This window comes from Hyaena hyaena, unplaced genomic scaffold (genome assembly GCF_003009895.1).
Source record: "Hyaena hyaena isolate Hyena2069 unplaced genomic scaffold, ASM300989v1 scaffold_61, whole genome shotgun sequence".
In the NCBI taxonomy this organism is placed as follows: Eukaryota; Metazoa; Chordata; class Mammalia; order Carnivora; family Hyaenidae; genus Hyaena; species Hyaena hyaena.
In genome coordinates this window covers 176,070-202,013 of record NW_024080693.1, presented here as the reverse complement: position 1 = coordinate 202,013, position 25,944 = coordinate 176,070, and the positions used below count along the sequence as shown (strand labels likewise).

The 25,944-nt window shown below is 41.4% G+C and overlaps 2 protein-coding genes across 2 annotated transcripts in view; both read left to right on the top strand.

The window, feature by feature from the left end:
• Window positions 1-7,258, top strand: part of PDCD2L (programmed cell death 2 like) — a 28,911-nt gene extending 21,653 nt beyond the window's left edge. Inside the window, exon 7 of the mRNA XM_039231967.1 lies at window positions 7,082-7,258. Within this exon, the coding sequence (XP_039087898.1) occupies window positions 7,082-7,212 (131 nt within the window). The 3' untranslated portion in view covers window positions 7,213-7,258. The remainder of the gene's footprint in view (window positions 1-7,081) is intronic.
• A 5,475-nt stretch (window positions 7,259-12,733) lies between these two features.
• UBA2 (ubiquitin like modifier activating enzyme 2) overlaps window positions 12,734-25,944 on the top strand; it is a 38,914-nt gene continuing 25,703 nt past the window's right edge. Inside the window, exons 1-6 of the mRNA XM_039231913.1 lie at window positions 12,734-12,937; window positions 15,650-15,733; window positions 17,440-17,510; window positions 18,833-18,897; window positions 20,291-20,391; window positions 22,597-22,718. Of these exons, the coding sequence (XP_039087844.1) occupies window positions 12,800-12,937; window positions 15,650-15,733; window positions 17,440-17,510; window positions 18,833-18,897; window positions 20,291-20,391; window positions 22,597-22,718 (581 nt within the window). The 5' untranslated portion in view covers window positions 12,734-12,799. The remainder of the gene's footprint in view (window positions 12,938-15,649; window positions 15,734-17,439; window positions 17,511-18,832; window positions 18,898-20,290; window positions 20,392-22,596; window positions 22,719-25,944) is intronic.

Genomic DNA, 25,944 nt, shown 5'->3' with positions numbered 1-25,944 from the left:
ACAAAAAAAGAAATTATGTATGTTTTGTTATATTCTTCTGTCTGCTAAATAGGCAGTGTGCTTTGAACACAGAGTACACAAATACTGAAGATAGATTTTTATGTTGCTAACAATTAATACTGTTATGAGATACCAGTGTCTTCTTCCCTATTTAGTGAATGAAATTTCATAAATGTTCACAGTGTTTGGGGCGCCTGGGTGGCTTAGTCGGTTAGGCGTCCGACTTTTGCTTGGGTCATGATCTCGCGGTTCGTGGGTTCGAGCCCCGCGTCGGGCTCTGTGCTGACTGCCAGCGCAGAGCCTGGAGCCTACTTCGGAGTCTGTGTCTCCCTCTCTCTCTCCTAGAAATAAATCAAAAAATATTTAAAAATATATATAAAAAAAAAAATGTTCACAGTGTTTAAAGGCGCATAGTCCTGACAGGCTTCTAATAAACCACTGTGGCCCCTCTTTCACCCCCTCTGCCTTCTAGTTCCACTCAAGGGAGACACTAGCAGCACTCTGGCTTGTTTCTTCTAGAATTTATTTTTGTATTTCTAAATAAAATGTGCTACTTTTTACATTTACCTCTTATAGACATTATCAGTTGAACTCCTGAATTGGCGTAGGGGGATCTGGATCTCTTAGAGCCCCTCCCACTCTTCCACACCCTGTTGCTTTCTCCCATACTTCCGGCCCGAGTGTGTGATATTCACCTAGTCGGTAGCTAGCAAAGCAGTATGTGTGATCAGATGTTCTTCTTGGACTTAATGATACCTGTTTCATTCTTAAAACATTTTTTAATGTTTATTTATTTTTGAGAGAGAGAGTGTGAAACAGGGAGGGCAGAGAGAGAGGGAGACACAGCATCCTAAACAGGCTCCAGGCTCCAAGCATCCAAGCACAGAGCCAAACAGGCCCTGAACTCATGAACCACGAAATCATGACCTGAGCTGAAGTTGGAGGCTTAACTGACTGAGCCACCCAGACCCCTTAATACCTGTTTCATTCTTATGGCCAATTCTTCTCACCCTCCTGGAGGTTCTCAGTATTATTTTCCTCGTAAATCCAACTCCAGACAACCCGGCTCCATGTTTGTTTCCCTGAAGACCTATCTCCTGAGCTGGTCCGAGCTCTGGGCCTTCCACACCTCTAGTGTTGCTGTGGTTCTGGTCCACCTTCCACCTTTATTTTGGTATCCCCTTGCCCCTCTTCCACGTGGGTCCCCTTTTTCCTAGAACTCTGATCTTCCTCTTTCTCAGTTTATCCCTTCAGTTTTGATATAGCATTTTCTCCAATAGTTTCCTGAAGAGGGATCATGGGAAATAGGTATTTAAAGTACCCCATGGATCTTAATATATGTTTTTTCTATCCTTTTGTACATAATAAAATCAGGTATGGAATCCTAAGCCATTAGGAATTTTTTTCAGAATTTTAAAGATTTAATTACCTCATTTTTTTAAAAGATTTTAAGTACTCTTTACATGCAATATGAGGTGTCCTGATATTATATTATTCTTTCAGCACCCTGTTTATGGAAAACAGTCCCATTCTGACTGTTAGTCTTCTTTTTTTTTAAGTTTATTTATTTTGAGGCAGAGGAGAAAGAGAGCATGCCCAAGTTGGGGAGAGGGAGAGAGAGAGAATCCCAAGCAGGCTCTGCACTGTCAGTGCTCGAATTTGTGAACCATAAGATCATGACCTGAGCCAAAGTTGGATACTTAACTGACTGAGCCACCCAAGTGCCCCGCAGTTCACTTTTATTTTTTTTTTATTTATTTTTTTTTAATGTTTTATTTATTTCTAGGAGAGAGAGAGAGAGACAGCGTGAGCAGGGGAGGGTCAGACAGAGAGGGAGTCACAGACTGAAACAGGCTCCAGGCTCTGAGCTGGCAGTCAGCACAGAGCCCGATGCGGGGCCTGAACCCACGAACCGCGAGATCATGACCTAAGCGAAAGTCGGACGCTTAACCGACTAAGCCACCCAGGCGCCCCCGCAGTTCACTTTTAGAATCCTTACTTTATCCTTGTTATTCTGAAATTGTGTATATTGTGCTGAGTACCTGGTAGGTGTTTTCAGTTCAGAAACTCCTGTCCTTCAATTTCCTTGATGATTTTGTTCTATTTTTCTTTTTGTGCCTTTACAGGAACTTCTGTTACTGAAATGTTTGTTTGCCTGTTTAGATTCTGTTCTCTTTTGTTGTCTGATTTTTGTTTTGCTTTCCAAGAGTTTTCTTCAACTTTGTACTTTATTCATCTTTTCAGTTGTGGTGAAAAATATATAACATAAAATTTATTAAATTAACCATTGCTGAGTGTGCAGTTTAGTGATGTTAAGATTATTCACGTTGCCGTGCAACCGATCTCCAGAGCGTTTTCCTCTTGCAAAACTGGAACTGTAACCATTAACAGCTCCCCAGTTCTGCCTCTCCGCTGCCTCTGGCAACCACCATTCTGTTTCTGTGATTTTGACCACCTTAGTTACCCCATACAAGTGGAATCATAGTGTGTGTCCTCTGAGACTGCCTTGTTGTACTTAACATGATGTCCTTGAAGTTAGTCCATGTTGTACCACGTGTCAGAATGTCCTTCCTTTTTGAAGCCGAATGAGATTCTGTCATGTGGATACTCCACATTTGGTTCATCAGTTCATTTGTTGAACACTTGGGTTGCTTCTACTTGATTATTGTGAATATGCTGCTATGAACATGGGTGTACAGATACCTTTTCAAGATCCTGCTTTCAGTTCTTTTGGATATATATACCAGATGCAGAATTGCTGGATCATATGGTAATTCTATTTTTAATTCTTTGAGGAACCACTATAATATTTTCCATAGTGGCTGTACCATTTTATATTCCCAGTCAACAATGCACAAGAATTCCATTTTCTCCACATCCTCACTTGTTTTCGTTTTTTGGGAGGTTGTTTGTTTGTTTGTTTTTATAGTATCCATCCTAACATATGTGACATATCTATTAGGGTTACAATTTGCATTTCCCTTAATGTTTTTTTTTAATGTTTGTTTATTTTGAGAGAGTATGTGTGCATGCAGGGGAGTGACAGAGAAAAACAAGCAGGCCCCACACTGTCAGCACAGAGCCAGACGTGGGGCTTAATCCCACCAACCATGAGATCATGACCTGAGCTGAGATCAAGAGTCAGATGCTTGGGGCCGCCTGGGTGGCTTAGTCATTAAAATGTCAGACTTCGGCTCAGGTCATGATCTCACAGTTTGTGAGTTTGAGCCCCACGTTGGGCTCTGTGCTGACAGCTCAGAGCCGGGAGTCTGCTTCAGATCTTGTGTCTCCCACTTTGTTCCTCCCCCCCTCACACTCTGTCTCCTTCTCTCTCTCAAAAATAAATAAACAAAGAGTCAGATGCTTGACGAACTGACCCACCCAGGTGCCTCGAATCTCCCCTAATGGTTAATCGTGTTGAGCATCCTGTCATATTAATGGCTTGTTAGCCATTTACATATCATTTTAGGAGAAATGTCTGCTCAAGTCTTATTCTTCATTTTGTAGTCAGGTTATTTGACTTTTTGTTGTTGAGTTGTAGGAGTTCTTTTTACAGTCTAGATATTAGCCCCTTATCTCGTATGATTTGCAAATATTTTCTTTCATTCTGTAGATTGCCTTTTCACTGTTAATTGTGTCCTTTGATGCACATAAGTCTTTAATTTTGATACAGTCCAGAGTGTCTGTTTTTACTTCTGTTGCCTGGGTTTTGGTTTCACATGCGGGAAATCCTTGCCATGTACTTCCTTTTTAGAAAGAAAGCAGGCTCACAGTGAATTGTGCCAATCTTAAGCCTACAGCGTGGTGACTTTTTACATAAATACACTCTTGTCATCACCACATTAAGATAGGGAGTATTTGCAATACCGCAGAGAGGCCCTTGGGCCTCCTTCCTGGTCAGTATATCCCTCCCTGCCTAAGGTGTCACTCTCCTCCATTCTTGGATGAATTTGCTCTGTTCTGGAACTTCACACTAATGGCTGTTGGGCCTGACTCCTTCGGTTTATCTTTACATCTTTGTTATTCTAACCCTTCTCTTGAATTTAGTTTGCCTATCCTATTTTTATTTTTCAGAAGCTCTTTTTTGTTTTCTGAAATTTTTCCATACCACCTTTATTTTTGCTTTATGAATTCTTCTTTTATATCTTTAAGAAGTGGTTCGTTTTTAAATTTTTCACTTGTTGCCTATTTCCTGCCATTTTTTAAAGATTTTACATTTAAATAATCTCAGCTTCCAACATGGGACTCAAACCTACAACCTCAAGGTCAAGAGTTGGATCCTCTACCTTCTGAGCCAGCCAGGAGCCCCTCCTGCAGTTTTTCTGATCCCTGAAGGTTATGTTGAAGGTTTTCCGTTAATGTCTTGTGAACCTTGGAAATCACCATTACTAACACTAGTCAATATCATTCTAGTCCTGATTCTACAGTCATAATGTAGATAGACATTAAATGTAGATAGAAAGTTTAGATGGATGGATGGCTAGAAAAAATACAAAGATAAGAAAATTCAGTCATACTAATTAGTAATACTGGAGTAAATGTTTGCTAATTTAACATAAGAAAAAGTAAGTGTGTGTGAGGCAGTTAGGTTCTTTCACCTAGTTTCTAAAAGATCCTTCTGAAGTTAAGAGAATTACATTCATTCCATCTGTCAGTTTTAGATAGTATCTATTTGGCTCTTTACTATAACAAGGAAATTTATGCCCTGCTCCACCTCCAAATATATTAGTAATTTTTTAAAGATTTTTTTCCTTTTTTAAAATTTTATTATTATCTTTTGAGAGAGATCATGAGCGAAGGAGAGGCAGAGAGAGCGGGAGACCGAGGATCTGAAGCGGGTTCTTCACTGATACCAGCGAGCCCAATGTGGGGCTCGAACTCACAAACTATGAAATCACTACCTGAGCTAAAGTCAGCTGCTCAACTGACCGAGCCACCCAGGCACCCCTAGGGTTTTTTTCATGTCTTTAATCTCTGCACCCAGCATGGGGCCTTTGCCTCGACTGGTTGCATTGGTCACCTTTCCCCTCTCCTATGGTCACATCCTTTTTCTGTCCCTCTGCATTCAGTGAGGTTCTCTCAAGCCTTTCCTTTCCACCTGTAGTTACGTTTCACATGTCTTTCCTGTTCCTTGCGGCTTCTGTGTTTTTCATTAGATACGTAATGGGGCTATTTTGACCCTCATATCTGTTTCCTCTTTCTCCTGCCCCTCTGTCGCCCTTCTACTGTGGCAGGTCTCTGGGCTCAGGCCTCCTGTACATAACTCTGCTTTTTGATATTTTGTTCCCTCTGATTCCCTGCCCCTCCTTCTTTCCTACCCTGGTGGCTACTGGTTCTGAGGCTCTAACCTTCCTTCTTATGCCTTCTGCAGACTGCATGTTGCAAATTCTGGTTGGAAATTATCTCACATTCACCAGGTCATTTCTTCTGAAACAGCTCTATCTTAGCCTTGTTAGTCTTTGATGCTTTTCTTTGCATCATCCCTGCTCGCATTTTCCTTTCAAAGTGTTTTTCTTTTGCTGTTCCAAACAGGTTGTCCAACTCCTGTTGACTCCTGTTTTCCTGTTCTGCTATCAATAGTTCTTGTTGATTGTATTTTCTTGGTGTTATTCTTCATGGCATTGTCGATGGATAAATTCCTGTAAAGTCCTTTTTTTACATTTTTATTTATTTTTGAGAGACAATGAGACAGAGTGTGAGCGGGGGGGGGGGGCAGAGAGAGAAGACACAGAATCTGAAGCAGGCTCCAGGCTCTGAGGAATGGTTCAGCACAGAGCCCGACACGGGGCTTGATCCCACAAACCGTGAGATCATGGCCTGAGCTGAAGTCGGACACTTAACCAACTGAGCTACCCAGGCGCCCCAAATTTCTGGAAAGTCTTAGGAATTTTTTTTTTTTTTTGGCCTGAATCTTTTCTTGGAGGTAGTGTATTCTATTAATATGACATATTTTTATTTATCTTAAGTATATGTCTTTTTATCCTTTTTTTTTTTTTTTTTTTTTAGTAATCTCTACACCCAACATGAGGCACAGACTCACAAAGCTGAGATCAAGAATCACACAACTGAGGAGAGCCTGGGTGGCTCAGTCAGTTAAGCAGCCAAATCTTGATCTTGGCTCAGGTCACGATCTCAAGATATGTGAGTTTGAGCCCCAGGGTGGGCTGTACGTTGATGGTACAGAGCCTACTTGAATTCCCTCCTCTTCTCTCTCTTCCCCTTCCCCGCTCGTGTGCTCTCTTTCTCTCAAATAAATAAACTTAAAAAATATTTTTTGGGGGGTGCCTGGGTGTCTCAGGCAGTTACGTGTCTGACTTTGGCTCAGGTCATGATCTCACAGCGTAAGTTCAGGCTTCGTGTCGGGCTCTGTGCTGACATCTCAGAGCCTGGAGCCTGCTTCAGATTCTGTGTCTCCCTCTCTCTCTGTTCCTCTCCCACTCCCACTCTCTTTCTCAAAAATAAAATAAAAACATTTTTTAAAAAAGTTTTAAATAAAAGTCACACAACTGAGCCAGCCAGATGTTGCATGACATATTTTTAAATGTTTTTCAGTGTCCAGTATCCTTGACATTTGAACTAAAGACTTTAAAGTGTATTTTCCTGTTAAATCTGCTTTTTCTCATCATCAGTCACTTACTTTGTGGAAGATTAGAACTGTGTTGTGAGTGAAAGCTAGTGAGCACTGCTTTTGCTTTTCCTAATTATTCAGCTTATCGGGTAAAATCATTCCTGTAGCAACACCAGGTACCCTGATATTGCATCATCTTTCTCCTTCAATTATCTTCTAGTTACTTAACCTCTTTGTTTTACAGTGATCACTTAGGATATGTCAGGCTCTGTTCTAAGTCTCTTACGTGTATTCATTTATTTAATCCTCCACACAACAATCTTACCATCCTGATAAATATAGTCATTATTACAGGGCAGTGAAATCACTTGCTCAGAGGGTAGAGCTGGGATCAGAGCCCAAGTAGTCTTGCTCCAGAGTCTGGGCTCTGTCCACTAATCAAACCTTCAAATACTGAGTATGTCTCCTGACAATTTATCTCTGCTGGAATCCTGAATATGTTGTATTTTTTAGGTCTCTCTGTGGAATTTGGAACAATTCTAATTTACACATGTGAGAAGAGTTGCTGGCCTGAAAATCAGCAGACTCCCATGGAAGAACTTTGTATTATACAGGAAGACCCAGATGAACCACTATTTAACTAGAGAATTTCCTTTTATTTATATAAATTAAAACAAATTTTAATGTCCAGATTTGTGTATTTTTACTTCATTTTGACTCACAAATTATTAACTCTTTGTGTTTTAAGTGCCATCCTTTTCGCTATACAGCACCTGCACTGGGGCAGATGTGAGATTTAGAACCCCTTGGCTGTGGGCTGGTCTACCCTTCCAGGGTCAGTGGCTTGTCTGAGCACTTTACCCACAGAACGTGGCTCCCCTCCAGCCCAGAGGGCGAGAGTTCCTGCACCAGACTCCGAGCCAGGAGCCCCAGTCCACACCGCTGTCCCTGCGTGCTGACAGGTTACACTCTTGTCCACTCCAGCTGCTTGATGCTCCCACCCTGTGACTCTAGCTATTTAGACCTGCCCCTCGTCCCCCTCCCCACGCTCCCCAGCCTCACCCATGCCCACCTTCTGGCCCTGCAGCATCGCCGCAAGGGGGCCCTTTCTCTGTTCTGGACGAGGCCCCTCCTTCCAGGTGTCCACTTTTCCAATTTCTCCTTTCTCCTTGCAGTTTTATGTTACCAACCCCTTCCATCCATCTACCCTTTGATAGCAGTATGGAAACACTCCCACCAGCTGTGTGCAGACTTGCTATTTGTCTGCATAGATGAGGAAACTGGTATAAACAACTTGATTCGCTATTCTGGTAAACAATACATGAGGTCCAGACTCTCATGAGGTAAGGTTCTCCCAGGCAGTGTGTCACTGCCCAGGACACCACCTGATCCTGCCTCCCAGGGTACCCGAGGGATAGTGGCTGGTCAGTGGGACACATGGGAGGAAAAATTATTTTCTCTCTTCTAGGTAGTTGGCTGAGGCCAACTGTAAGGAAAAACAGATTGACAAGAGAAAAACAGAAATATACGTACCTCCTATATAGATAGAAGATACTCAGCAAAACTGAATAACTCCTTGAAATGGCCCAAGCCATTACCTCAAATATCACCTTTTTTTTTCTTTTTTTAATGTTTTATTTATTTCTAGGAGAGAGAGAGAGAGACAGCGTGAGCAGGGGAGGGTCAGAGAGAGAGGGAGTCACAGACTGAAACAGGCTCCAGGCTCTGAGCTGGCAGTCAGCACAGAGCCCGATGCGGGGCTCGAACCCACGAACCGCGAGATCATGACCTAAGCGAAAGTTGGACACTTAACCAACTAAGCCACCCAGGCGCCCCTCAAATATCACCTTCAACTAAAGATGAAAGATGTTTGGGGGTGCACGGAACCAGTTAAAGGAAGTGAACAAGGGTAAGGTTGTTATATATTGTTAAGGAAACAAGATATGAGAAAATAAGTCCACTGTGAACCCATTTATTTATTTAACGTTTATTTTTGAGAGAGAGAGACCGAGCACAAGCAGGGAATGGACAGAGAGAAAGGGAGACACAGAATCCGAAGCAGGCTCCAAACTCTGAGTTGTCAGCACAGAGCCTGATGCAGGGCTCAAACTCATGAAATCATGACCTGAAGTGAAGTCGGGCCATTAACGTCTGAGCCACTCAGGTGTCTCACCCAGGCTCCCCAGTGTGAACCCATTTAAATGCAAAACTGTAGGGGCATCCAGCTGGCTCAGAAGAGCACATGACTCTTGAGGTCATGAGTTAGGAGCCCCACATTGAGGGAAGAGATTAGTTAAATAAGAACAAACAAATGAGCCAAGGAGACATTGATCAATTAAGACAAAGGCCTTGAGTGTGTGGCTGGCTCAGTGGGTGGAGCATGTGAGTCTTAATCTCCAGGTCATGAATTCAAGATCCAGACATGACTTTTAAAAAAAAAAAGGGGCGCCTCAGGGGCTCAGTTGGTTAAGCATCTAACTTCAGCTCGGGTCATGATCTCACAGTTCCTGAGTTCGAGCTCGTGTTGGGCTCTGTGCTGCAGCTCAGAGCGTGGAGCCTGCTTCAGGTTGTGTGTCTTCGTCTCTCTCTGCCCCTCCTCCACTCACACTTGGTCTCTGTATCAGAAAATAAATAAACATTTAAAAAATGAAAGAAAGAAAGAAAAAAAGAAAGAAAGAAAGAAAGAAAGAGAAAGAAAGAAGGAAAAAGAAAGAAAAGAGGGGCGCCCGGGTGGCTTAGTCAGTTAAGCGTCCGACTTTCACTTAGGTCACGATCTCGCAATTCATGGGTTCGAGCCCCACGTCGGGCTCTGTGCTGACTGCCAGCTCAGAGCCTGGAGGCTGTTTCAGGGTCTGTGACTCCCTCTCTCTCTGACCCTCTTCTGCTCACGCTGTCTCTCTGTCTCTCTAGAAATAAATGAAAGAAAGAGAGAGAGAGAGAGAGAGAGAGAGAGAAAGAGAGAAAGAGAGAAAGGAAAGAAAGGAAAGAAAGGAAAGAAAGAAAGAAAGAAAGAAAGAAAGAAAGAAAGAGAAAGAAAGAAAGAAAGAAAGAAAGAAAGAAAGAAAGAAAGAAAGAAAGAAAGAAAGAAAGAAAGAAAAGCAAGGCCACAGGCCACCAAGGGCCCTCAGGAGTAGGAGCAGGTATGGGTAGGACTTTCACTTCCTTGCACTTGTGTCCTAATTTGGATTTTTTTAAAGGTGGGGAAGCATTTTACACTTTCTACTTACACAAATCCACAAAGAAAAGCAAGGGCCCTCAGAATTGGGATCCTCAGCCCAGGCAGCCCAAAGGGAAGACCAGGGAGGCAGGAGAGAAGCCAAGGAAGGGGGTTCCTATTCATGAGATACAAGATCAGCATCCTGGGAGGGCCTCCTTTAGGTTTAACTGCCAGGGTGGGGTCTTCCTAAGAGCCAGCCCCTTGTAGAGAAGGACCCCGTCAGCAGCCCATGGTGCAGGGGTGCACCCCACTCTGAGCACTTGACACTTCCTGCCTCATGTACCAGGGCAGCAGCCTGAATATTCCTCAGAGACCAGCTTGGTGTGTGGGTTGGTGAACCAAGCAGTTGATAAGAAAGACCACAGAAGTTAAAAGCATTTTCCTATGTTTTTCTATCTTTATCTTTTCTAATGATCATTTTTTACTGAATATATTTGGCATGTAACACTGGACATTTAAAGTGTGCGATGCATGGGGTGCCTGGGTTGCTCTGTCGGTTAGGCATCCAACTTCAGCTTGGGTCATGAGCTCCTGGTTCATGGGTTTGAGCCCTGCATCAGGCTGTCTGCTGTCAGCACAGAGCCTGCTTCGGATCCTACATCCTCCTCTCTCTCTGCCCCTCCCCAATTCATGCTCTCTCAAAAATAAACATTTATTTTTATAAAGTGTGCCATGTGTTAACTCCATATATTTATATATTGTAATATGATTGCTCTTGTAGCAATATTTAGCATGTTAAAAAACAAAATTCAGTTGAGTGAATTTGAAGATCTAACGAGCCTTATTCAATGATTCATGAGACTGACAGCATCCATCTAGCAAGTGGAAAAGAATTCTGAATTGTTCAAATAGGAAGGTTTTTATAGGCAGAAGGACTGTGGGACAGGAATTTAGAAGAATAGATTATTTCAGGCAATGTTACCTTCCCTTACCGGGGTCTTATCAGACAGATTACCTGACTAGTGCTCACCAGGAACTTCCAGACTGAAGAAATTAAAATTATCCACAATTCCATGAAACACAGATACACAAAAATATTAACTCTGGTTTTCTTCCTGTTTTTTAAATATATTTTTGTGTTTACAAAATGTATTCATACATATGGCTTTGTTTCTTTTTTATTTAACATTGTGAGGATTTTTTAAAAATCATACTTCCAAATTACCCTTGTTTAAAAAAAAAAAAAAAAAGGACAACCATCCCAAAAGGGAGATGCTTAGGCTAAGCCTCATATCACCAAGCAGAGACTTAATTCTGGCTCTCCCAGAAATGGAATCTTAAACCAGTCAATCAGGAATTGCCTGATCAGGGGCGCCTGGGTGGCTTAGTCGGTTAAGCGTCCGACTTTCGCTTAGGTCATGATCTCGCGGTTCGTGGGTTCGAGCCCCGCGTCGGGCTCTGTGCTGACTGCAAGCTCAGAGCATGGAGCCTGTTTCCGAGTCTGTGTCTCTCTCTCTTCTCTGACCCTCCCCTGCTCATGCTGTCTCTCTCTCTCCTAGAAATAAATAAAAAAATTAAAAAAAAAAAAAAAGGAATTGCCTGATCAGCATTGGGTAGGTAATAGGTCTGTTAGATTCCCTAAAGGAAAGTAACCTTGCAACAACCAGCCTGCTTTGGTGTGACTTCCCTGCTCCTTTTCCCTTCTAGTCATAAAAATCTTTCATTTTGTACAGTTCCTCAGAGCTCCTTTCTATCTGCTAGGTAGCATGCTGCCCAATTCAAATCAAATTTTGCTCACATCAGCAAAAAAAATTTTTTTAATGTTCATTGACTGGGGCGCCTGAGTGGCTCAGTAGGTTAAACATCCAGGACTCTTGATTTCAGCTCAGGTCATGATCTCCTGGTTCATGAGTTTGAGCCCCGTATCAGGCTCTGCACTGTCAACTTGGGATTAGCTCGTTCTCTCTCTCTCTCTCTCTCTCTCTCTGCCCTACCCCCTCCTCACACATTCTCTCTCTCCTCAAAATAAATAAATAAACTTTACTGCATACCTGGGTGACTCAGTCAGTTAAGCATCTGACTTTGGCTCAGGTCACAATCTCACAGTATGTGGGTTCCAGCCGGGTGTGGGGCTCTGTGTGGACAGCTCAGAGCCTGGAGCCTGCTTGGGATTCTGTGTCTCCCCTCTCTCTCTGCCCCCGTCCCCCTCTCCCGCTAGTGCTTTAACCTCTTCTCTCTTTCAAAAATGAATAAACATTAATAAATAAATAAACTTTAAAAAGAGAACAAATTCTTATTTTGAGAGAGACAGAGAGTGTCCCAAGCAGCCTCCACGCTTGGCACAGATTTGGCTACGAGGCTTGTATGCCACCACCAGGAGATCATGACCTGAGTGACCCCAAATGGACTCACAGCCTTAACCAAGTGAGCCAAGCAGGTGCTGCAACCAAATTTTTAATATGCCTGTTTATTTTTTTAACACCCTCTAGAAAAGCTTTGCTTTACAATCCATAACTACAGTAACGGGAGTGCTTGTTTTCCTATTCACTTTTTCTGGCTTAATAGGTGAAAACGATTTAAAAACTATTTTGCATTTCTTTGATTAAATTTTATTATATTTATTGGTCATACTGTTGATCTTCTTTGTGAGTGCCTGTTCACATTCTTGGCCTACGTTAGCTGTGTAAGGGACATCTGCTTTCTGGTTAATTTGTAAGAACTCCTTACATGCGGGGGCATCTGTTGTTTAACCTGTAAGCAAGCCTTGGCTGGGAGTTCAAACCTCAGGCTAGAACGTGGCCCGCAGATTTCTTAAGCCGGATAGCGGTTCCGTGCGCGTCTGTGAAAAACACAACCGGGCTGGAGCACACCTGCAGGTGTGAGAGGTCTCTTGGCACAAAGCCGAACCTTGACCCAGGCGCTGCGCTCCACAGGTCCCGGGCGTCGCCCGCTCGGCGCCAAATGGCGGCCGCAGTGCGCATGAACGGAAGCTGGGCCGCCCTTCCCCCACCTGCTTCCGGCCGCGGCTCGTTTCTCGCGCCTCCGCCTCCGCCGCGGCTCGTGGTCGTCCCGCCATGGCACTGTCGCGGGGACTGCCCCGGGAGCTGGCCGAGGCCGTGGCCGGGGGCCGGGTGCTGGTGGTGGGAGCGGGCGGCATCGGCTGCGAGCTTCTCAAGAACCTCGTGCTCACCGGCTTCTCCCACATCGACCTGGTGAGGGCCAGGAGTGCGCGCGGGCTGAATGGCGGGCCGTGTTGCCGGGGCCGGGGGCTCGGGCTCCGGAGGTCGGGACTAGAGTTGGGGGCTGAGGGGGTGGCGGGAGCAGGCCTGGAAACCCCGGGGTCGTGGCCGCCCGCGGAGACGGCACTGTTCGGCGGCGCCAGAGCGGGCCTCCCTGCGCGCCCGGCCAGCCCGGGACGCCAACAGAGGCCGCGGGCCGGGGTCTTCCGGGCGTCTCGCGGCGCGGCCGCCCCCTGCCTCCCTGGCAGCGCCGATTTGTGGCGGCTCTAGGCTGTGGAAGCGGCCTGGTGTCTTTCCGCTTCAGGGTAGTTCCCCAGCTTTAGTGGGAGGCTGGAGGTGATTGTTTCGGTCTCTCGTGGATGTTGTGACTGTTCCGTTCGGAGGTCTCCCGTAACTCAGAGATACTGGTCCAGAGCAGAGGGTGGCGGTAACAGCAGCCAGTGCGTACCGAGCGCTTGTCCGGAGACCAGCGCTGTCTGAGCAGTTATTTTGCATTAACGCATCTAATTGGCGTTACCGCCGGAAGGTTGCAAACGCCGTTTTCATCCCCGCGCCCTTTTTTTTTTTTTTTTTTTTTTAAAACAGATGAGACGAAAAGTGAGATCTAGATGGGGTTTTAGTAAATTACCTTGAGTCACGAAGCAAGTGGCAGGACTCCTTTTAGGCTCGCGCTCCTCTGTTCTGGGTCCAGTCTGTGTGACTGTCATTGTTACCTCCATAGGTACACTCGCTTATATCAGTGAAGATACTGGTTTGGATTTTAACTTTTGCATTGATGTACCCTGGCTGTAATTTTTTTTTTTTTGCTGGACTTTAATATTGTTTTTATTAACGTAAACTTTTTAGAGATTGGCGATGTTACGTGGAACTTGGATGTGAGTTTAAAGTGTCATGGAAACACGGAATGGAAAAAAAGAAAAGCCGGCAGACTGAATTAATAAATGAGTGGGGGGGGGTAGAATTTACACATCTTTCCTTTGGCTGTTACAAAGTTATTTTTCGCATCCAGTTCTGTACCACAGATCAAATATGATTGTGCCTCAGCTGGTAACTACTGCAGCATGTTTAAAAGAACCGTTTTGTGGGGCGCCTGAGTGGCTCAGTCGGTTGGGCATGCGGCTTAGGCTCAGGTCATGATCTCGAACTCCGTGGGGTCGAGCACCGCCTTGGCAGAGAGCCTGGAGCCTGCTTCGGCTTTTGTCTCCTTCTGTGTCTGCCCCTCCCCCGCTCAGACTGCATCTGTGTCTCTGTGCCTCTCTCTCAGAAATAAACATTAAAAATTAAAAGAACCATTTTGTAATAGACAAGACAGTGAATTGGCCACCTAAACAATAAATGCTGGTATTTTTCTGTTTAACTAAAAAATTTTTTTATGTTTTTTATTTCTAGGAGAGAGAGAGAGACAGCGCGAGCAGGGGAGGGTCAGAGAGAGAGGGAGTCACAGACTGAAACAGGCTCCAGGCTCGGAGCTGGCAGTCAGCACAGAGCCCTACGCGGGGCGCGAACCCATGAACCGCGAGATCATGACCTAAGCGAAAGTCAGACACTTAACCGACTAAGCCACCCAGGCGCCTCTGATTTAACTAAAAAACTTAATGTTTATTTATTATTTTTGAGAGACCGTGCTAGTGGGAGAGGGGCAGAGAGAGAGGAGAGACCATCTGAAGCAGGCTCCAGGCTCTGTCTAAGCTGCACAGAGCTGGACTTGGGGCTTGAACTCACAAACTAGGAGAACATGACCCAAGGCAAAGTGGGCCCTTAACTGACTGAGCCACCAGTTGCCCCTTTTTGATTTAATTGTTATGATAAATTTAGAAAGTACAAATAGAAAATGTTTAGGTGGTTAATATGATTTTCAGAAATTATAACCAAAACTGTTAAGATGTTTTCACAATTAGAATGTTTGATGACTCTTCATATCAACTTATAGAAAGTCTTTAGTCACTCTTATTTTTACCCTTATTTTTCAAATTTTTATTTATTGTTTTTGAGAGACGGAGAACAGCAGGGGAGGGGCAGAGCGAGATGGGGACAGAGGATCCAGAGCCTGCTCCCGGCTGACAACAGCCAGCCGGACATGGGGCTTGAATTCAAGAACTGTGAGATGATGACCTGAGCCAAAGTCGGACACCCTACTGACTGAGCCACCCAGGAGCTCCTCTTATGTTTATTTTTAAGCAGCAAATAGATAAAAGTTAAACTCTCTTTTCAACCTTGGGTAGACGTTTCCTTTCATAGCCCTTAGTAATAATCGTAAATGGAGAGTTGTGTGTGGACGAAGCCTTTTGAACTAAAGCAGCAAAAATTCAGTAAATCTGTTAAGTATCATTTAAGAAAAACAGGTCACAGTTAAATCTGATTTATTTGGTTTGAAAGAGTAGTTTATTTTCAATAAACACATAGGATTTTATGCCATCTAAGGACTTTCCAAACATATTTGCCAAGATGATCAAAAAAAATGCATCCTTTCTAAAATATTTTTGAGAAAGTTATCTCTGAAATTAAATCTTGATTTTTTTATATGTATTAAATTATTTTTATTGGTTTAGCAATTTTAGTATTACTGGGAAAGTCATTTTCTCTGCTAATATAGCAGATAGCAAAAGTTTTGGGTTATAGATGCTGAGGATAGTGATATTGCTCACCAAAAAATTTGTGATTTATCTGGAGTTTATGTACTTGTAGATTGATCTGGATACTATTGACGTCAGCAACCTCAACAGGCAGTTTTTGTTTCAAAAGAAACATGTTGGAAGATCAAAGGCCCAGGTAACTTTACTTTTCTTATACTATATCTACTCATTTATATTTTTGCACTTTGACGGATCTTCTCTTTATGATGTCAGATTAATTGGGAGTCTTCAGTAGGAGGGAGAATATAGGGGATGCCACGTCTTTTTTACTTGAGAGATTGTGAAGAATAAAAAGATGTGGGGTAGGGGCGCCTGGGTGGCTCAGTCGGTTAGGCGGCTGACTTCAGCTCTGGTCATGATCTCACAGTTCTTGGGTTCGAGCCCCGCTTCAGGCTCTGTAGTGACAGCTCAGAGCCAGGAGCCTGCTTTGGATTCTGTGTCTCCTCTCTTTGACCCTCCCCTGCTCGAATGTGCACTCGCGCGCTCTCTCTCTCTCTCTCTCTCTCTCTCTCTCTCTCTCTCCCTCTCCCTCTCTCCCCCTCTCTCTCTCTCTCTCTCTCTCTCTCTCAAAAAACAAAACATTAAAAAAAAACAAAGATGTGGGGTAAAGGATTTCAAGACTACTTCCTCCTGTTTTGATCTTCTAAGGAAACTGTGCTGTCCTCAATCCTGTAAATGGTGTCCCCTTCATATTTAAATTTCTAATTGTTTGCTTAGGATGAGCCTAGTTCCCTGTTCCCTGCAGATTGGCTGCTCCTGTATATTTTGGGGTAAGAGATTAAGTGTACAGCCCTTGCTCTTGCCCCTTTTAGAAAAAGACAAAGTCCCTGAGGTTCTAGCCACCTTGACCTTTCTTTAGTTCCTTTAATGTTCCATCTTTTTTTTTTTTTAATGTTTTTTTTTTTATTTTTGAGAGAGAGAGAGAGAGAGCAGGGCAGGGTCAGAGAGAGAGGGACCCCAGAATCTGAAGCAGGCTCCAGCCCTGAGCTGTCAGCACAGAGCCTGATGCAGGGCTCAAACCCACGAATGTGAGATCATGACCCAAGCCGAAGTTGAAAGCTTTACCGACTGAGCCACCCAGACACCCCTAATGTTCCATCTTGACTAAAGGTCTTAAAACATCTTTTCACTTTGCTTTTCTCCCAGCACTTTTGGCAAACTCCCACTCTTCTTTTCGGTTTTCAAATTTTGGCTTCCTTCTCTAGGGATACACTCTAAATATCTTAGACTAAGACCTTCCTCTCACAACTTCTTTTTTTTTTTTTTTTTTAAAGATTCTTTTAATATATTTAAGTAATCTCTATATCCAACGTGGGGCTTGCGCCTCCGGGCCCCAACATTAAGAGTTGCATGTTCTTTCTTGCAACTGAGCCAGCCAGGCACCCCACAATTTCTGCTTTTTCTGTGTATCATTTATCATAGTTTGTAGTTTTATTTATCTACTTGAATAAAATCTACATTGTTTATCTACATTGAAGCCAGAGTCACTTTGGCTTACCAAGTGCTTCATACAATTCCTGGTACATAGAAGATGCTCAGTAAATATTTGTTGAATGAATGAACAAGTTAATACCTAGTTACTGCATTTTATATTTTTGTTGAAGTTTGCAAAAATTCACGTAGGTGTGTATATGGGACAGAGCCAGCTCTCCTGTGAATTTATAAATATGTGTATAGTTTAATATTAATGAAATTTTGTCACATTTTTATACTTTTTTAGTTTTTAATATAAGATACGTAAGTAGGTGAAATAGCAGTATTGTTTGGCATAAATAAATTTGAACTACAGAGAGGAATGTTGTAGCAATTAAGTTAGTAATTTTAGTGTTTTCGTTTTTCCAGGTTGCCAAAGAAAGTGTACTGCAGTTTTACCCTAAAGCTAATATCATAGCCTACCATGACAGCATCATGAAGTATGTTCTAATTATTATGTTGCAGAATTGTGTTTGTTGTGAGTTAAATTTTCAAGGTATAAGGTATTTTTATTAGTCAGATACATGAGCGTGAAGTCATTCTGCTTTTTAATAATGGTTTTTCTATCTTAACTGTAAAGAACAAACCAGTGGTTATCAGAGAGCACTTGTGATGAGCACCTGGTGTTGTATGTAAGTGTTGAGTCATTAAATAGCTAATATTATGCTGTATGTTAACTGAAATTTAAATAAAAACTTGGTAAGAAAAAAATGATTTTCTAGAAAAATTAGAATGTAGTAGCTTGTACTCACATCATTAGTTGTGTTTAAGTTTATATAATGATTTCAAGGAGTTAGTTAAAAGATAAGATATTTTAATACTTTAAATGAGTTACTAGGAAACTTACAAAGGGCCTTTATTTTTGTTTTAAATAAAGATATAGACAACTATGGAAAATCCTTATATGTGATGATCCAGACTTTTCTAAATATATTGCTCTCATTCTGATTTATTTCATCTGTGGTTTTTTTCAGTTTCAAAGGTTGCTTCCCAAAATATTTGTTTATTTGGACTGTGATTTCTATAATATAACACTAGGAAGTGTGAAGGCCATACTGTTCACAGTACATAAATGTGTTCGGATCTCCATGAATGTATAACTTTGGAAGTGTTGGGGCAAAGAAACCCTGGATCTCAATCATCCTATATAGTTGTCGTGTAGCTTAAAAGTAAATGGTATTAAAAATAATGACTTTTCATTTGAGGTCTGGAATTGGAGAAAGTCTTATACTTTCTCAGGAAATATGTATCTCCACCTTTTTAATTCTCTGGATGTTTGCTCTGCAGGCTTTTCCATAGCCCTATAACCCCCCTTATCCCGTGTTGCTTTCCCAGGGCTGCTAAAAGCGGAGACCCTGGAGGCCTGAACCCTGCCTGATCTTGACCATGTGAGGTGAAGCCAGAGGCCAGGCATATCCTGGGAATGTGTTCTCTGTATGTTCCCAGGCTGCCCAGAGAGGGCCTGTGTAACCTGTGAAGTCATGCCATCTTTCTGCCAGTTTGAGACCCTGCTCTTGAGCCCTAGGTAGCTGGCCAGAAAGGATGTCTAGTTACTTACAGGGATTAGGGGGAAATAATTTCTCTAAAATCTGCTTAGGATATTTGGAAAAACTCAAATGTATTGTATGATAGAGACTCCTCCCTACTATCAGTTATTTTTGCACTGTTACTTTAATATGCTTTTTAGGACCCTGTATTATGCTGTGAATATCATGTGTAAGGCCAGTTGATTTGGTGACATTTGTTTTATTTTATTTTGTAGCCCTGACTATAATGTGGAATTTTTTCGACAGTTTATATTGGTTATGAATGCTTTAGATAACAGAGGTGAGATTATTTTTAATACATTTAATTTCTAAGTATTTTCCTTCCCCTATAACAAGGCCATTTACACTTTTTTAGTATTATCTGTAGAGAAGTAAGGTTAGGTTTAAAGTTTGCCAGTTGAGGGGCACCTGGGAGACTCAATTGGTTAAGTGTCCAACTTCGGCTTAGATCATGATCTCACAGTCCATGGGTTTGAGCCCCGCGTCGGGCCCTGTGCTGACAGCTCAGAGCCTGGAGCCTGCTTCAGATTTTGTGTCTCCCTCTCTCACTGCCCCTTCCCCACTTGCTCTCTGTCTCTGTCTCTCAAAATAAAGACATTAAAAAAAATTTTTTTTTAAAGTTTGCCAGTTGATTGTAATTTTAACTAGAACTGGTTCCAGGCAGGAATTTAGCTATCATATACTCCGCTATTCTACCAAAAGGTGTGAAGATAGAAGTTGTTAAAATTGCTAAAGAGGGTGACTACATTTGGTATGTGGGTGTGTGCTTGTTTCAGACTATCCCATCACTTAAGCACAGCGTGACTTTCTTCATTTACATGGAGATCTAAGAAATGTCATGCCTACATCTCACCAAGACCAATTAAATCAGACTCAGTAGGGACTGAACATCATAATTTTTCAAAGTTTCCCACGTGATTCTAAAGTGCAATCAGGGCTGTAAAACCATGGATTTGAGAATGTGGTAGCAGGGTGTCAAAGTTAGCATAGATGCCATGGATCTTGAATTATTTTAGGTATGGCTGGTGCTATAAAATAAAATACCAGCTTAGAGTCTATTTAGATGTACACATTTAAGACCATTTAAGCTTTTCACAGAAGGGGGTGATGTTTCTTACAATTAAGTATTGTATAGCCAGTCATTCTTCCACATATAGAACAACATCTGTGGAGTGGTTTGTAACAATTTTGAGCCAGAAACACCAAAAAAAGACACAGTAGCAGAGAAAGGGTCAGAATGGCTTACTAGACTCCTCGTTACTCCCTTTCCTTAAACTGCCTTAATAGTTCCAAGTTGATATTCCACATTCTCCTTTCATTGCCATACATTACCAAATAATTTTATTAGAAAAATAGTAAGTTAAGGACTCAGAACACATTGAAAAAATACTTTAGCCAAGATTAATAGAGTTGGCACAGCTATAGAAGAGAAAGGTGACACTTTGGAATTTAAAAATTATTTATAGGGTTGCTTTTCTTGAAGTAAATTTGTGATACAAATTCCTTATGTTTGGAATTTTGCTAGCAAATGTCTCTCATGTAACAGTTTTATTACTCTGGTCATAGCTATAAGAAAATTTCATATAAAAGTTAGTTTGGGTGTCATCCTAATTAAAGATAACTGATTCCCCCCTCCCCCAATCAGCTCCTGTTAACTAGAGTTTTTCTTCCAGCTGCTCGCAACCATGTTAATAGGATGTGTCTGGCAGCTGATGTTCCTCTTATTGAGAGTGGAACTGCTGGTTACCTTGGGCAGGTAACTACCATCAAAAAGGTAAAATAAGTTTGTTTACTTCCCAAATATTTGCCATCTTAAGGAGGGAAGAAGTAAACTTTGGATTTACATGATATGGGTTCGTTAGCATCCAACATGTGGGGATTTTTGTGTTCTTATAAAACTACTATATCAAGTAATAAAAAGTATTATAACCAGAGATTGTATATTAAAATTATTAGACTGGTAAACATAGTAAAATTGCCTTTTAAAATTATTTGTAACTGAGACTACATGTCATGCTGTAGTTGATATATGATGAAACTGCTTTCTGCAGAGTTATTTTTTATCTAAAGTCTAGGTTTATAGATCTGAAGAGTACTTTGAAAGTTTTTGGTGTATTTGTGGAATGTTTCACAAATGTTTCATTTCAATGTTTCAAATGTTTATATGAAGCTAGAGAATAATAGAGTAAACAAATACCTGTGGACTCATAACCGAGTTTTGTAAAGTGCAGCATTGTGATCTTTTCTCTTTTAGTTCTTTTAGGAAATTAGATACATTTGAAAAATCATTTTACAGGTTTTGAAACCGAAAGGAATTACACTCGGCTTAATTTGCTATTTTTGTCCATTATTTGGCAGTTGAAAATTGTGACTCTGCTTCATTTGTTTTAGCTGATAAATACTACTCTTGGAAGCTTATTTAGTATCATTCTACAAAGACTGTTGTAAATATCAATGTGTGTTAAATTTTAGTTGAATCAGTGGAATCCTTCAGGATCTATTCATAGGTCAAAGCAGTAGTTCTCTTTTTTTCTACTGTGATTTGAGGGATGGCTGCCCCCAAGAAAGCTTATTCAGAGGACACCAGAAATGGTATTACGGAAAAAAAACCTGGGTCTGCTGCCATTTGTGTTAAAACACTATTTGCCAGTTTTAGTTCTTTTTTTTTAAGGTTCCTTTTTGAGAGAGTGAGAAAGTGCATGTGTGAGCCAGTGGGGAAGGGGCAGAGAGAGGATCCATGTGGGCTCTGTGTTGACCGCAGAAAGCCTGATATGGGGCTCCAACTCAGAAACTGAGATCATGACCTCAGCTGAAGTTATAGTGAGCCACCCAGGCTCCCCTAAAGTTTTGGTTCTTTAACCATTATTAGAAAGACATTGCTTATGGGGCGCCTGTGTGGCTTAGTCGGTTAAGCGTCCGACTTTCGCTTAGGTCATGATCTCGCGGTTCGTGGATTCGAGCCCCGCGTCGGGCTCTGTGCTGACGGCCAGCTCAGAGCCTGGAGCCTGTTTCAGTCTGTGACTCCCTCTCTCTCTGACCCTCCCCTGCTCACGCTGTCTCTCTCTCTCCTAGAAATAAATAAAAAAAAAAAAAGAAAGAAAGACATTGCTTATTAACGTGACCCTAAGATACTAGTATGTGTTAAGACTGAGGTTGAGAATTGCTCAAATGAGGAATATTCACTTGATGGTTTTGAAAAATTGTTATATGTACCATAGACTTTTTCCAAGGATTCCTTATGGTGCAAATTAAAATGTAAGCCTAAATGAATTCTTCCTGAAGCCAGAATTGCACTATATGTTAACTAAAATTTTAAAAAATAAAATGCAAAAAAAAAAAGAAATGTAACTCTAGATCAACAAAACGAAGAGTGTTTGGTTTGGTAATAATCAGGAATTTTGTGTATCTAGGTAGTTCCTGAAAGTAATAATTATTTTTAATTTGCCGAAAGGCAAAATTTAATTTGCCTTAATTTAATTTGCCTTTTGTACCAAATTTTGTACCAGAATTTAATTTGCTTAGTTTTTAGGAGATTATAAGGTAATATGAATATAGTGGATAATATTTAAATACCGGAGGTCCACACATTTGACAGATAATTGGTTAGAAAGCTGTTGTTTGTTTTTCTAGTAAATTTTCTTTTATTTAGTATGAACGTAAGTGTTAAGGTAAACTTGTATTAGATATTCAGGTGCAGTAATTTTCTTTGGCTTGCTGTAAGTGGTGCTCACTGGGCCAGGAGTCAGAGAAATCCTGGCTTACACTTATCTGTGAGTGTGAATGATTCACTTCACATTTGTTATAGTTCCTCGTCTGTGAAGTTAGAATTTTGGAGTCACTAATATTTTAAAATTTCCTTGACAGTGTAAAACCCAGTTGGAATGTAGATGAATGAATGTTTATGATGATATTCCTCAATAATGTTCAAAAACTACCATCATGGGGAAATGAATGTTTTTCTCATATTCTGATTTTGCAGGGTGTAACTGAGTGTTATGAGTGTCATCCCAAACCTACCCAGAGAACTTTTCCTGGCTGTACAATTCGTAACACACCTTCAGAACCTATTCATTGCATCGTTTGGGCAAAGTATTTGTTCAAGTAAGAGTATATATATTTCTGGGTATATTTTCAATACTCGTGATAGGAAAGGGGCCGTTTTTATTTAAATCTCGTGGAGTGATTACGATGAGTATTCTTTTATTTATTTATTTTTAAAGAGTTTATTTATTTTGAGAGAGAGCATGAGCTGGAGAGGGGCAGAGAGGGAGGGAGGGAGGCAGGGAGAGACTCTCAAGCAAGCTCTGTGCTGTCAGCACAGAGCCCAGTGTGGTGCTCTAACTCATGAGCTGTGAGATTATGACTAGAGCCAAAATCAAGAATTAGACACTTAACTGACTGAGCCACCCAGGCTCCCTTCAATGAATATTCTTTTAAATATGGTGGAGACATTTTGGTACATTAAATTCAGTCAACATAGCATGCCTGTTTTTAACTCAGTGGTTAAAAAATAGTGGAAATTAAAAATTCTTTGTAGTGTTTATGAAAGTACTACATATGAAACTTGGATGCATTGAATATGGTAGTTGGAAAAAAAATTTTAGGCTTACATACTTGGAGAAAGATGAACTTTTTTTATTTAATTTTTTTTATGTTTTATTTATTTCTGAGAGAGAGAGAGAGAGACAGCATGAGCAGAGGAGGGTCAGAGAGAGAGGGAGATACAGAATCTGAAACAGGCTCCAGGCTCTGAGCTAGCTGTCAGCACAGAGCCCAACACGGGGCTCGAACCCACAAACCGTGAGATCATGATTTGAGCCGAAGTCAGACGCTTAACTGACTGAGCCATCCAGGTGCCCCGAAAGATGAACGTTAATGAGCTAAGGATCCAACTTAGATTAGAAAAAGACAGGATAAACTCAAAGAAATTAGTAGGAAGGATATAATTGAGATAAGAGGGAAAAAATATTTTGTTGAGTTTGATCATGAAAAGGAGAGGAGAGATTAATAACTAAATGGGGAATGTAATCTTAGCACAGATTTAAATGATAGTAAAGAATAAAAGGATGTTAATAAAAAGACCATGCCAGTATACTGAAAATTTTATTGATCTGGAAAAGTTCATTTTTATTTATTTATTTATTTTTTTTTAAATTTTTTTTAATGTTTTATTTATTTCTAGGAGAGAGAGACAGCGTGAGCAGGGGAGGGTCAGAGAGAGAGGGAGTCACAGACTGAAACAGGCTCCAGGCTCTGAGCTGGCAGCCAGCACAGAGCCCGATGCGGGGCTCGAACCCACAAACCGCGAGATCATGACCTAAGCGAAAGTCGGACGCTTAACCGACTAAGCCACCCAGGCGCCCCGGAAAAGTTCATTTTTAAAAACTTAGTAGAGAGACAGAGATAGAGCACAAGTGGGGGTGGGGCAGAGAGAGGAGACACAGAATCTGAAGCAGGCTTCAGGCTCTGAGCTGTCAGCATGGAGTGTGATGTTAGGCTCAGACTCACAAAATGTAAGATCATGACCTGAGCTGAAGTTGGAGGCTTAACCGACTGAGCAACCCAGGCGTCCCCAAAATGCAATACCTCTTAGTTTGTATTAATGGGACGCTGGTGTCTTTGATAACAAAACCAGTTAAGGCCATTATGGAATAAAAGGAAAATTTCAGGACATTGTCATTTATAAATACAGATGCAAAAATCCTATACAAAGTATTTGTGTACAAATCTAGAATTGTGTAAGACAAAAAGTATACCACTACTAGGTTATATTTATTCCAAGAATATAAGCATAATTTAAAACATGTCATTCACTTCATTAAGAAAATAAAGAGAAACTGGATAGCCTTCATAGATGCAGAAAAAGCATATGGTAAAATTTAGCAAACACCCATTCATGACAAAAATTGTTTTGAAGTAATCTCTATACCCAGCATGGGGCTTGAATTTACAACCCCCAAGCTCAAGAGTCGCACGCTCCACCAGCTGAGCCAGCCAGGTGTCCCCTCGTGACAAAAATTGTTAATAAAATATGAAGAAAACTTTCTATTAACCTGATAAAAGATACCTTTTACAAACCTACGGCAAACACTGGTTTTCGGGGAGCCTGGCTAGCTCAGTAAAGCATGCAATGCGACCTTTAATCTCCAGGTTGTGAATTCAAGCCCCACATTGGGCATGGAGCCTCGTTAAATTAAACAAGCAAACATTGATTTTCTTTATTTTTTAATTAAGGTATAATGTATATGCATTCAGAAGCGTATACAAATAATGATATAACGATGAAATTTCACAAAAAATATACTTGTACGCCTTATTTAGCAAACTTTTTTCTTTTTAACAGATTTTAGAATGGTTTCAGATTTACAGAAAAATTGGAAAGATAGAAGAGTTCCCACACCCAGTTTTCTCTATTAGCATATATGATACACATGTAACAATCATTGAGCCACTATTAGTAACTTTATTATTAACTGGCCTTCATAGTTTAGAGAGTCCTTCGTTTTTACCCACTGTCCCTTTTCTGTTCCAGGATACCATATTACCATTAGTTGTCTATCATGTCTCTTTAGGCCTCCTTTGGCTGTGACAGTTTCTCAGACTTTCCTCGTTTTTGATGACCTTGATAGTCTGGAGGAGTACTGGTCGGGTATTTTGTAGGATGCCCCACTATTGAAATTTTTTTTCATGATACTATCATTTTCAGCTATTGAGAGGGAAATCAAAGAGGTAGGTAAATTGCCATTTTCATCACATCTTATGAAGGCTATGTTATTGATAAGATTTATGACTGTTAATGTCAGCCTTGGCCACTTAGCTAAGGTAGTGTTTGTCAGGTTTCTCCATTGTAAAGTTTCTTGCTTTTTTAATGTTTATTTATTTTTGAAAGAGGAGACAGTGAGCGGGGAAGGGGCAGAAAGAGAGGGAAACACAGAAACCGAAGCAGGCTCCAGGCTCTGAGCTGTCAGCACAGAGCCCAGTGCAGGGCTTGAACTCACTAGCCATGAGATCATGACCTGAGCCTAAGTCAGACACTTAACTGACGGAGCCACCCAGGTGCCCCTCCCACCCCCACTTTCTATATTGTACCGTGCTCTTTGGAAGGAAGTCACTGTATACAGTCCGCACCTAAGGAATGGGAGCTGTGTTCTATTTCCTTGAGGGCAGTATATCTAGTTCTTATGCCTAGGTTTGTCTCTTCTCACCCATTTATTGATTTATTCAATCATTTACATCAATGTGGGCTCATTTAATATATTTTATACTTATTATTATTTTTTTTTAATGTTTTATTTATTTCTAGGAGAGAGAGAGAGAGACAGCGTGA